Source organism: Martes martes (genome assembly GCF_963455335.1).
Source record: "Martes martes genome assembly, chromosome: 11".
Classification (NCBI taxonomy): Eukaryota; Metazoa; Chordata; class Mammalia; order Carnivora; family Mustelidae; genus Martes; species Martes martes.
Genome location: NC_137899.1, coordinates 63,810,938 through 63,824,209, shown reverse-complemented (window position 1 = coordinate 63,824,209; position 13,272 = coordinate 63,810,938). Strand labels below are relative to the sequence as shown.

General features: G+C 38.8%; 1 protein-coding gene across 4 annotated transcripts in view; it reads left to right on the top strand.

The window, feature by feature from the left end:
• The window catches only part of PDE1C (phosphodiesterase 1C), a gene marked incomplete at its 3' end in the record, with an annotated part of 305,371 nt that overhangs the window by 193,370 nt on the left and 98,729 nt on the right, over positions 1-13,272 (top strand). For all 4 annotated transcript variants that reach the window (XM_080819137.1, XM_080819135.1, XM_080819136.1 and 1 more), the window contains 3 exons: positions 8,860-8,973; positions 10,855-11,037; positions 12,019-12,085. In XM_080819137.1, coding sequence (XP_080675263.1) covers positions 8,860-8,973; positions 10,855-11,037; positions 12,019-12,085 — 364 coding nt within the window. The remainder of the gene's footprint in view (positions 1-8,859; positions 8,974-10,854; positions 11,038-12,018; positions 12,086-13,272) is intronic.

Genomic DNA, 13,272 nt, shown 5'->3' with positions numbered 1-13,272 from the left:
TTTTTAAAATGTCTGTAGGATCTGTAGTAACAGTCTCTCTTTTATCCTTGATATTTGGTTATTTGTGCTTTTTTTTTTTTGGTCTTGATCAGTCTTGTTTGAGTTATCCATTTCATTAAACTTTTCAATTATTTGAATTATTGAATATTCAATTAAGCTTTCTTTAGTTACCTAGCTTTTGGCTTCGCTGATTTTTTTTTTTTTTTAAGATTTTATTTATTTATTTGAGAGAGGGAGAGAGCATACAAGAAGAGAGGAGGCACAGAGAAGAAGGAGAAATAGACTCCCTGATGAGCAGGGAGCCTGATACAGGCTTGATCCCGGGACCCTGAAATCATGGCCTGAGCTGAAGGCACACATCTAAAGGACTGAGCCACCCCGGTGCCCCGATTTTTGTTGTTGTTATTTTAACTTTGTTGGTTTTCTAGGTATAAGTTTGTTTTCTACTTAACGAAGTTTTGTTTACTGTGTTTATTTTTTGCTATCATTTTTAATTTTTTTTAAAGATTTTATTTATTTATTTGAGAGAGAGAGAATGAGAGAGAGAGAGCATAAGTGGAGAAATGTCAGCGGGAGAAGCAGACTCCTTGTCAGGCAGGGAGCCCGATGTGGGACCCGATCCTGGGACTCCAGGATCATGACCTGAGCCACCCAGGCGCCTTATCATTTTTTTAATTAACTTGTTCTTTTTCTGTTTCTTGAGATGGATTAATTTATTCTTTTCCTAATTTCTTCGGATGGATAATGAAATCACTTATTTTCAGATTTTCTCCTTTCCTAACATATTTAGTTAAGTCGATATATTCCCTCTTAGCACTGCTTTACCTGTATGCTGCAAGTTTTGATGTATGGTATTTTCATTAACATTTAGAATTATTTTCTCATTTAGTCTTTGACCCATGATTGTTTAGAAGTATATTCCCAAATTTTCAAACATTTAGAATATTTTCTTCCTTCCTTCCTTCCTTCCTTCCTTTCTTTCTTTCTAAGATTTTATTTATTTGAGAGAGAGCAAGAGAGAACATGAGTGGGGTGGGGGGAGGGGAAAAGGAAGGGGCAGAGGAAGAAGCAGGTGGGACTTGATCCTAGGATCCTGAGATCATGAACTTAGCTGAAGGTAGATTTAACCAAGTCTACCTGGAGCCACCCAGGCACCCCCAAACATTTAGAATATTTTAAATCACTTTTATTATTGATTGGAGCCTGACTTTCACTGTTGTTATGGAACACTGTCTGATTTCAGTTGTTTGGAATTTGTTGAGGTTTTTGCTATGATCCAGCCTATGGTCAGTTTTGATAACTGTTACTTGTACACTTGAAGAGAATATTGTATTCTGCAACTGAGTGTAGTGTTCAGTATGTGTTCAATTAGGTCAGTTTTCTTAGTGATGCTATTTAAAGTCTATAACCTTATTATTTTTTTTTACTTGTTAATGACTTATACAGAGAAGTATGTTAAAATATAGATACACACTTAGACACCTGGTTTTTTTCTTAAGTGAAAGAGTAATTAGAGCCCAATTATCTATTTAAATCTATTTGAATATCTGCCTAAGCATGTGTTATTAGGAACCATAAAAACAAAATTGTCTTTTATTTATGCGATTAGCAAAAGGTAAAAGTTACATAACTAGTCTATTTTTGCCAGTCATCATTTTGATGGTGTTCTTGCTTTTGGTTTAGAGGTAACTAAATCAGGAAGCCACATGCCTAAAATAAGTCCTTTTTCAGAAACTATGAAAAGCAGTAATCCATACTACCACCAAACTCATGCAGCGTCCTACCACGGGGCTATCACAGGAGAGATGATATTCATACTGCACTGTTCAGGCTACAAGACAAACCTCATTATAACAAAAATGTATAGAATTTTCCCATTTATTAAGGACCTCTACTCTGCGGCTAGATTGATCTTTTAAAATGCAGATCTTATCATACCATTCCCCCACCCGATTTAAAAATTCTCCAGGGGATGCCCAATATCTCCAGGAGAAAATTAAATTTCTTCAGCTTGGCATGAGAAGCCCACCAGGGTCTAGTTTCTTTCTGCCTTCTTCTAATGTTTTATCTCTTCACATATCCTTAAGCTCCAGCTACCCATGGAATTCCCTGCATGGATCACAGTCTTCTGGCTGTTCTCTCAGTCCAGAGTTTGCCTTTTTTTTTTTTTTTTTTATCCCATCTCGCTTGCCTGGCTGATACTTACGTGGCTTCCAGTGGCTCTGACGTCACTTCCTCAAGGGAGGGCCTTGTGTTTTGTATATGCTTTCTTAGCACCCTCACCACCTCTGTCATCATGCTTTGCTATACCTTGCAGTAGAGGCTGATGAGGCTTCATCTTCCCTAATTAAGGGAAGGAAGTCTTTCTGCGTAGTTAGAACCTGTCACAGTGCCTGCACCCAGAAAGCACACAGCAAATACTGAATGAGTGTTTCAAGGGCAGCCATCTTAATTAATTATAAAAACAAACAGATGACCAAAAAACACTCAGATGGCATTAAAGTATAAGCCTGTCACTTAGAGTATCCCATTTGGAGGATTGTTTTAATTTTCTTTCTATGGCATTTAGATAAGTGACAGGGGGATGGGAGTGACATGGAGGAAACAGGTGTGTGAAAAGTACACAGAGACGCCTTTGCCTTACAAATACACGGATGTGATAAGCTGAAGCATTGAGGTTTTTATTCAAAAGAGTTTGTAGGACTCATGTATCACTGAGACATGTACGGGAAGTGTTTTAAAAGATCCAGTTCCCTTTTATGTTCTTTCAAACTAAACAAAGCCTGTCGTTGGCCACCCAGGCATTTTAGGAGTTACTCACCATTCTCAGAGGGAATGACCTTGGGCAGAAAGGACAGATATAAGAAAACACATTTCCTGGCTTTTTATTCCAATTTATTTTTGCTCCGTAGGCTTTTCTGATTATTTCATTGTAGTCGTGTGTAAAGCTCAACGCATGTGTATGCTTTCAAGGCATAGTATTGTAGGGTTTTCAGGACCTTACTAGGGTGGGGAATAGTGCCTAGTTCATTGTAGGGCAATTTTCTGGGTTATGAAGTTGAGTCAAAAAGTTATCTCCTGGGGTGTCCAGTTGGCTCAGTCTGGTTAAGCATCCAGCTCTTGATCTCAGCTCAGTTCTCCATCTCAGGGTCATGAGATCAAGCCCTGCGCTGGGCTCCACACTGGCTTTGGAGCCTACTTAAAAAGAGAAAAAGTTGGGGCATGTGGGTGGCTCAGGCATTGGACATCTGCCTTTGGCTTGGGTCATGATTCCAGTGTCCTGGGATTGAGCCCCGCATTGGGCTCCCTGCTCCACGGGAAGCCTGCTTCTCCCTCTCCCATTCCTTCTGCTTGTGTCCCTGCTTTCTCTCTCTCTCTCTCTATCTGTCAAATAAATAAATAAAGTCTTTTAAAAAAAAAAGGAAAAAGTTATTTCCTAATAAAATCAACCCTCTTGGTCCTAGAATTTATCTTTGTGCAAAAAAAGAGAAGACATTCTCTTTTCTATTCCAACAGCCTTTTCAAATTCCAAAATACAGTGTTCAGCCTTTCCTTCCTTAGTTCCTCTCTTGTGACGCTTTTATGCATTTCAGATAATTGCATAGTCTCAAGGTAACTCAGCATCCGGGACTTGCCCTGGGCTTGAGGGCACAGAAAACTGAAGAAGCACAGCATTTCATCGTATGTCTTGTAGCCAGGAAGCCTGTAGAAAACAGTGTCTGTGGAGAAATGAAGGACTCACGTAAGGCTGCCGTGGCTCATCCACAACGAAACTACATGCTATCCTGACAGAAAGGCGTGTTGCCAAAGTTTGAAAGCATAAGCTATTCCTAAAATGGTGTTGCACTTCTATATTGGAACTATTATCTGGCAGCCATGGTGACAGAAATGGATGGAGTGCTGGAAACTATGAACATTCACTTAGAAGAGAGACTTTATTATTGTTATTGTTGTATATTTCCTTTTCCCCTCCTTCAACTTTCTCCCTCCCTCTCTTGCTTTAGGTACCTGAACCAGAATTATTTATGAATAGTATTAAATAGCTAGTTATATGGCGTACAGCTTATCAAAGGATCTGTCCTTGGGGACGTAGGCTTTTAGGTGAAATGAACCCACATGGAAAAACATCCAGACGGATTACAGGAGGAGAGCAAAGGAAGGCATCGGAGCCTTCCTGCCTTAGCTAGTGTACTCCAGGGTTAACAAAAATACTTTTATAATGTGGCTATGAGATACTTTATAACACGGCTATTTTCAGGCAACCCTTCTTAAGATGGATTCAGATCTAGGGAAAACCTAAACTGTGATGGAAGATAGGGGAGAAAGCCCCCTTATTCCCAGGAACTTCAGGAATTTTCAAAATTTTTGAATCTAGTTGGTGTCAGTGGAGAAAGGGCCCATTTGAAACTCTTTCATTCACGAAGCAGCAATTTCACCAAGAGGTAGGTGGTAGGTGGGGAAGGATGGGGCATCATGTTCCAGGAGTGAGAAAGAGGAGAGGGTGGACTGAGGGACCAATGGAGGAACACCCACCTGAATGCTCTCTTCGAGCCCAACAATACTTGACAATAGGACATCTGGAACCTTCTAGGGCTTGTGTGACAGCTGCATAAGGCCGGCAGCTATGTGGGCAGGGACAGGTATGGATTGTACCTGGTGGGTGCCAGTCCAAATAGGAGCTTGATGTCTAAAAAGTTGGTCACCATTTAATTTTTTTTTAAAGTTCATGTAGTCTTTCTATTGTCATATTTTGTTTCTTTGTAATTTCTTTTCTTGTCTCAGTAGATTTGCTTTTTATTACATTATGATTTCAGCTTTCACCTTTGTTTCACAGATCCATGTTTTCTTGAATTTTATTGAACACAAAGTACATGTTCCCTAAAATTTACCATTAGTACATTTTATTTTCAAAAGTGAGTCCTGGGTTCCTGGGTGGCTCAGTGGGTTAAAGCCTCTGCCTTCAGCTCAGGTCACGATCTCAGGGTCCTGGGATCGAGCCCCATATCGGGCTCTCTGCTCAGCAGGGAGCCTGCTTCCCCCTCTCTCTCTGCCTACTTGTGATCTCTGTCTCTCTGTCAAATAAATAAATAAAATCTTTTTTTTAAAAAAAAGTGAGTCCTTTCTCTGCATTTTGAGTGTGGTATTCTCTGCATTCTTGAATCCTGAAATCTTTTTGTTGATACCTATATTTTTTCTGTTTGGTTGTTTTTGAATAAAGAGAGGTGGAAGTCAGCTGGGTGTTCTCCATAAACACAGTGGGTGTGTTCTAGATTTCCTTTATGTCTGCCAGGGTGTTGATAGAACCTTTTATGCATCTCACAAGCCGAGAAACAGGAGTAGATATGAATTTTTAGTACTTTTTATGTATCCTAAAGATACTTCATTCTATATTATTTCTTCTCTGGATTTGTTGAAGCTATTGGGTTATGGGTTTTGCTTCTGTTTACAACTTTCTGTCAGGGCAGACCTTCACACCGGCTACATAAATGTGGGTGTGCCCAGTGTTGGTCTGGCACTCCTGGAGACTACATCAGGATGGAGCCCCGCACTCTTGATTTTCTGCTACTTGTGGCACTTAGCCTGGGACTTTCCAGGGGAGGTGGTTTTCAGTGCTCAGGTCTGAACTGTTGAATGGAATTCCAGGTGATGCTTTCACCAGGCACTGCACCCCTGCTTTGGCCTACAGCCCTGGCTGCCAGATCCCAGGATGATAGGAAGCTCTTCCAGGCTTGATTGCCCTAATACTGTGCTTTCCTGGGAGTGGGAATCGTTCATAATCATGGATTCAAAGTGATACTCTATATGATGTTCTTGGTCATTTCAGTTGTTTTGGCTGATTATAATTGGTTTTTAGTTCATGAGAGTGACGTAGGAAGCCCTTCTACTAGGAACAGGAGCTTCTCTTAGGAAAAGAAGTGTCAGTCATTTTCATATTTTCTTGACTTTGCATAATTAGCACTGTATTTCATCTGCCATTTTTAAAAACTCTTTTGAAAATACTCTTCTATTTTTTAAAGATGGGCTTTGTTAAATCTAAGTAGCAAATCCATAGTCCACTTAATGGGAGACCTAGGAATCTACTCCCACCCTTGAAAGATCACTGTTCTAGAATATGCCTTCAAGTTTTTTGTTTTTGTTTTTTGGAAAATCATATTAATGATGAAATTTCCCACACCTGAGAATATATTTTTTGGCAGTTCTACTAAATATAGGTATAGACATAGATATCTTAAATTATACCACATTATTCTCAAAAAATGGTATGACTGTTAAATGGCTTTCTGGTATTTGGCATGGTAGAAGTCTATGGCCAGCTTACATTTCTGTTACTTTCTAAGTCATATATTTTATTTTCTAAGATTTGCCAGTTCTTTTCTCTATTCTTTGAAATAGAAAGTTACAACAGCATATGTTGGATGTCTTTATGTATTTTTTTTCCTTGTTTTATCTGATCCCTTTTTATCTGCTTATAAAGATTTTCCTTCAGTCTAGGAAAACTTATTCAATTAAAGCTGCTTGAGTTTTTTTATTTCTTATGGAAGCCCTATTACAGGTGGACAGGATCATCCGGTTCTTATTTCTATTCATGTTATATTTGCCTAGTCATTTTTTTTCTTTTTGTCATTTTTCCTCTTAGTGTTCCCAATCTCTCAATAGAGAGTCATGTCAATTCCTGGTAGAATCTTCAAGCCCCAAATGAAGGGAGAAAATTTTAAAAATTCTTAAATTTACCCTCATTTTACTTTGTTAGTTGAGAGTCCAGGCAGCTTGGGGGTAGTTGGGCCCCTGGAGGTGAGAGTCAAAATTAGAGGCAAACCTAGCCAGGAATGTGTTTTGCTAAAGAGCTTCCAAACCTTATTTGGAATAGATCTCAGGGCTCACAGCTACAATCTCCCCATTCTTTGGCAGACTGGCCGTCCACGCTGTGTGAGTGACTGGTAAGCCCTTCCATGCCAACTCCCTGTCCTGCTGTCCCTGAAACCCCGAACACTTCCTAATGGGAACCACAGGGCTGATCCTCACCTCTGGGCCCACAGAGGCCTCTGCTGGTTTCCTTTGTCTACTTCCCTGTTACATGTTGGAGAGTCATAAGTCAGGTAGTGACCATGCTCAATCTAATTTCTTCTGTATTTTACATTGTTGAAATCCCTGGGAATTTCTTTTGTATGGCTGATTGTACTGTTTAAGGTGGATCCAGAGTTTTTCCTCAGTCCTTACTGCTGATTATTTTCATGGAGATCTGGAGGGGAATAATTTACACCTTGCCACGAAGTAAACTATCCTCACTTAGGACGGCAAATCTTGAGAATATTTTGAAGTCAGGAAAGTGCAAACAGGCTTGGGAGATGGAGACTTGATACTAATCTTAAGTATATTGCTAGAATGTTTCCCATCCGGTTGCCTGGGATCATCAAGGTCTCTGAATAACAACAATGACAATGAAGGTAACAATTGCCTTTAGAAAAAAAACCAGGAAAGGGGAGATGTTGGTCAAAGAATATAGACTTTTAGTTTTGAGGTGAATAAGTTCTGGGGTTCTAATGTTGTTTTGGTGATTATAGTTAGCAAATTATTAGTTTTAAATATTGTATACTTGAAGGTTGCTAAGAGTAAATCTTTAATGTTCTCACCATGAAAAAAGTTATAATTGTCTGAGATGTTGGATGTGTTAACTAACCTTGTTGTGGTAATTGTTTTGCAATATATACGTGTATCCAATCACCATGTTGTACACCTTACACAATGTGATATGTTAATTATATTAAATAAAGCTCAAAAAAACCTCATGTTAGATGTGAATATATTAATATCAGTTTGATTTAACTTTATATCAACTTAGAAAATTTGGTGGTTAGATCTCTGTCATTTACCTGACACTCAGGGAAGTTAAATATCTTACCTGTTATAACATAGCTAATACGTTGTGATGTGGGGCTCAAACCCAAGGTTGTCCTCAAAGCTCCTGTTCTTTCCTTTGCTGGCCATCAAACAGCCCAAGGAGTTGTCCAACCTCCACATCTCTGATTTTTACAGTGTTCTCAGTTACTGGACTTTGATCATCTATTGTTATTTTTTTGCTCTCATATATACTAACCCTTTCCCTATGGGGATAATGTTGATATAAATGAAAGGGCCTGTTTTATCATTTCTCTTACACTTTGGAACACTTGACTATTAGGGCAGAAGATCTTGTCTTCAGTACTTTGCTTTACCGTCCAGCCTCTCTCTTTCTCTCTCTTTCTCTCTGTCTTTTTTTTCCTTAAAGCTGAGGTATTTATCTACCCCTAGAGGAATCCCTCCTGCCCAGTAAAGTAATTTATCTTTGTGTAGCCCTCTGTGGGTATTTTGGTGCTCTGAATCTCTTCACCTGTTTTGGAATATGCATTGACGATGAGGTTGCTCAGGCAGGCTCAAGAAGTTGGTCATGGCTGAACAAACATAGCATAATTTTTAACATAGCAGAATGTCAAGTAATTTTTGGTGACGTTGGTGTGGTTCATGCTTTACTATATCCAATTAAAATTAAAATACTGAAATTAGAGAAACAGCAAAATCATTGCTAATTTAGGGAATTCCTAGAAAGATAAAAGACAGCTAGAAGGTCTTGGGGGTGATCTGTGCCTGGTGGATGAGAACATTTTTGTTCTTGCTTCACAATGGCAAAAACATTTATATTTCTTTTATAATTTGCTCTTTTGAGAAATGCTGGTCAGCTCCATCATTATTAGATTTCTATTTTCCTTCCAGGTAAATTGGAATAAATAAAAATACTCTGTGCCTGTAAAATGTGTTGCTGGAATTGTAGGATTGTTCATGGTCTTCTATATTCTAATTTAGTTGTGTCTTTTTTCCACCTAGGTTACGGTCTTTGGTCAAACAATTAGAAAGAGGCGAGGCTTCGGTGGTAGATCTTAAGAAGAATTTGGAATATGCAGCCACGGTGCTTGAATCTGTGTACATTGATGAAACCAGGTAAGCAAAACATGTCAAAAAGTTAGTACACTGAGGGTCAGTTTTCTGTTATGTGGCTTTTCTGAAATGTCCCCCTTGGTCTGTAATGGGGTACCACTCAAATGGTGGGTGATGGAGCTTCAGTTTCCACAAAACAAAATTTGGACCTCTCTCCTAGCCTCTGTGCCTCCTCATGGGAGAGAGAGCTAACTAAACTTTTCTCACATGGCCATTGTGATAATGAAGTGAGATAATGGAAGAGGAGAAAAAGTGATTTTTAAAAACATGGTAAGATTTCTTCTCAGGTGTAGAGTTCCACTGTAATAATTGCACACTGTTAGCCTCAGCCTAAAAATTGTGTTCATGTGTTAATTCACATTGTCTGTCAATGGAGGTTCCTCAAGTGACTGTAAAGCATTTTTCCTCTTAAGGACCCAGAATTCCTCCTTTGACCTTGTATATTACCAATTTTCTTAATTGACTCTTCCCACCTGAATTATCGAAAGGTATTAAAGCACTGCCTGTCATCAAATTCATCTGAAAGGAGCAAAAGAGCTTTTCTTTTGGAAAATGTTGACCTGGTGAATTTGCAAGACTTTTCTTCTCTTTTCTAATTCAGGCTCCTCTTTCAGGCTTAACTTCTCTATGCCAGATTCCAATCTGAAAGTATTTCTCACTAATCTGAGGAGTATGCACATGGTTTAGTTTTTGGTGACTTCCTTGGTTCCTAATTTAAGGAAATTTGATAGCATCATTTTTTCCAATGTTACATTTTATCCGTCCTCCAATTGATGTGTCTAAAGGATAAAACAAAAAACAAAAAACCCAACAACCTTTTTAAAAAACTCTTTTTACTGATACCTGATTACAGTTTATTTTTAGTAGGGCTTAATGTAAGTATAAAATACAATTTTATTATAACTTACCATTATTTATGTTCTCTTCTGGGGGTTTGACCTAGCAACAAATTTGAAAAATCAGCTAAGCATATCTTAATGATGACTTAAGATGACTTAAATTACTGAGCTCAAATAAAGAACTGCATTATTTTGGAAATTTTGCTTGAATTCAGAATTTACATTTCTGTACTGTTCTATCAAACTAGAATGAGTATCAATTGGCATCATTTCGGTTTATAACTACAGAGGATGGGGTTGATGTGATTTGGGTAATATTTTACAAAGTCTTTCTTTTTCTTTTAAGAATTTTTAATTTTTTAAAAAATTATTTTTATTTTATCTTAAATTTATTTTTATTAAAGATTTATTTTATTTATTTATAACTGATGTATAACTTTGTGTAGCTTTGAGTTGTACAATGTGTTGAGTTAAGGCATTTATATGTTGTAATATAATTACCACCAGAGCATTAGCTAACACCTCTATCATGCCACAGAATCATAATTAGTTTTTTGTAGTGGGAACAATTAAGATCCAGTCTCTTAGCAACTTTGAAGTTTGTGATACAGTATTGTTATCTATAGCAAAGTCTTTAAATGTTCTTTTCTTTTTTTTTTTAAACACAAACTAACACCACATGGTCCATCTTAGCAAAGCTCCCTGTGAATACATTATTAAATGGAAGACTTAGATCCCATTCAAATTCCACAAGGTACTGGGTGCTCCTTAGTGGAGTGGGTCTGGGACCCACAGCCTGAGATGGACCATACTTGACTTTCTCTGGTTTCTTTCTTTCTTTGTACAGTCTGGTAGAGCAAACCAGCCTGAAACACAATCGTGACTTTTATAAGCCTTACCAAAAAGGGGCTGCATTTTTTGTGGCCATTTTTATTCGGTTTCTTTGTACCGTATTCAGGTGGGGTGGAAAGGAGCAACTGTTCTGAACGGAGAGCTCCAACTTCAGGTGTCATTTCAATGTCCTGGTTGTGTTTCCTGTGTTCAGGAGACTTCTGGATACGGAGGATGAACTCAGTGACATTCAGTCGGATGCAGTCCCTTCTGAGGTCCGAGACTGGCTGGCCTCCACCTTCACCAGGCAGATGGGGATGATGCTCAGAAGGAGTGAGGAGAAGCCACGATTCAAGAGCATTGTCCATGCAGTGCAGGCTGGGATATTTGTGGAGAGGTAAGGAGGGCTGCCATTCAGTGACCAAAGTAGCAAAAGGGACACCTGTTTCCAATAACTGGAAGCTTTGCTTTGATGTAATTTTTGTATCTTTATAAACACTGAAAATGCTGGTGGAAACAGGTAGTCTTGAAGGAGAGATTGCAAAAACATATTTGTTTCATCTTCGTAGCATCATTAGGACAATTCTTTTACTTTCCTCAGAACTCCTTTTGTTGACTAGAAAAGATTTGGTGTCAGTTCAGTCTCTCATTTTTAGAAAAGAACGTCATCTAATCCATTATCCTTTGACATACATGGAACAGGGCAGGGATGCCTTGAGGTTGTTGACCTGGGGGGTGACAGTTTATTTAAAGGCTTTGAGTTCCCCATGACGCTTTCCAGTTTTGTTAGCCATTTTTCTCTTTAAGTTAAATTGCCCCCTTCCCCAGAAACAGATTCCAGAAATTTATTTAGTTTTCCTACGATCATTATTTCACAAATCAATTTATTGTTCCTGTAATCCTTATTGCACATTTACAGGTCTTAGAAATGCCACCTCCAGTTCAAAGGTCACCTGGGACATTTTCCTTCTTGTTTTTGAGAGTTCTAAAGAACAAGGTCTTCCAAATGGGTTGCCCATAGGTGTTCCTCATTCAGGTTAAAGTACTCCTTTGCATACTATCTATGCTGTACTATAATTCACTTCTGGCAGAAGAAGTGACCCATTTTAATAATTGAATTTCCAATTTAGGACCCATTGATTAATTTTTGTTTGTTTCCAATGATTCATGTATTTGGGATTGCTTTAATTTCTCTTGAATATAACTCTGTCTTAGGTCACTTGAATGACTATGAAAAAGGTTATAAAAAAACTGTTGTTTCTTGGTTCATTGGATGACCCAACTTCTCATATTTGTCAGTACTTAGTGTAAGTCTGTGGCCTGCTAATTCTTCTTCCTAAGAAATAATATTGCATTTTCCCCCCTCTGACTTTGCCAGAATGTATAGACGAACATCAAACATGGTTGGACTGAGCTACCCACCAGCTGTTATTGAAGCATTAAAGGTAATACCAAAAAAAGTCTGACAGTGTACATGGTATCTGATAAAAGGTAGAGTTATATTTGTTGTTAGAAAATAAAAGGCTTTCATTTATGGTTCACTTACAGGTTTCCTAGTCATTCCTGACTTATTCTTTCATTGTTTTTTACTTACCTGTTCTTACAGTATCATAATCTTTTTGCCTTTGACTTGCTAATTTTTTTTTTTTTTTAAATCAAACTGTGTGGGTCTCATGTCTTTCTACATCACCATTGGTGGTGGGGGGTTGGTCTTGGATGGGATCATAGTTGTATCATTATCTGATTATCTACTCTAAGTCCATTTTGTAGATGAAGAAACCGAGACTTAGTGAGACTTTTAAAAAGATACAGTTAACCAGAGCCAGAAGAACTAAGGTCTGATACCAGAGTTCCAATCACATAGTAAGCATTCAGTAATATTTTCCTCCATGAATGTGTGTCCCAAGAACCTATACATACTCCTGTTTACCCAAGACTCTCACGGAGCTTGAAAGTTCCATGGGAAGTTACACAGGTATTTGAGTTTCAATGAGCTAAATCTTGCAGAATTACTGCCACTCAGGCAAGCTCTTAGAATTGTATAGAATATTCTCTAAGAGCGTCAAAGTGCCTGTATTCCTCTTAGGGCTGTGTCAGTTCAGATCCACTGGCTGGAGGCTGTCCTGGCTGTGCTAAAGCTGATTTGGCTTCTGGATTTGAGCGTGGGGGCTGTGCTAAGGGTCAGGATCACTCGGCCAGTTTACACTGCATGGTGTCTATACATGGAATCACGTCATCCATTTGCTTAGGGACATCCTGCATATGGGTGCGTGTGTGTGTGTGTGTGTTAAGATAGATTTATTTATTTATTTGTTTATTTTTAAGTTTTTGTTTATTTATTTGACAGAGAGACTGCGAGAGAGGGAACACAAGCAGGGGGAGTGGGAGAGGGAGAAGCAGGCTTCCCGGCGAGCAGAGAGCCTGATACAGGGCTCAATCCCAGGACCCTGCGGTCATGACCTGAGCCGAAGGCAGACGCCTAATGACTGATGCACCCAGGCACCCCTTATTTATTTAGTTTAGAGAAAAAGAGCAGAAGCAGGAGGAACAGAGGGAGAGGGAGAGAGAACCTCAAACAGACTTCTTGCTGAGTGTGGAGCCCAACATGTGGCTCAATCCCATGACCCTGAGA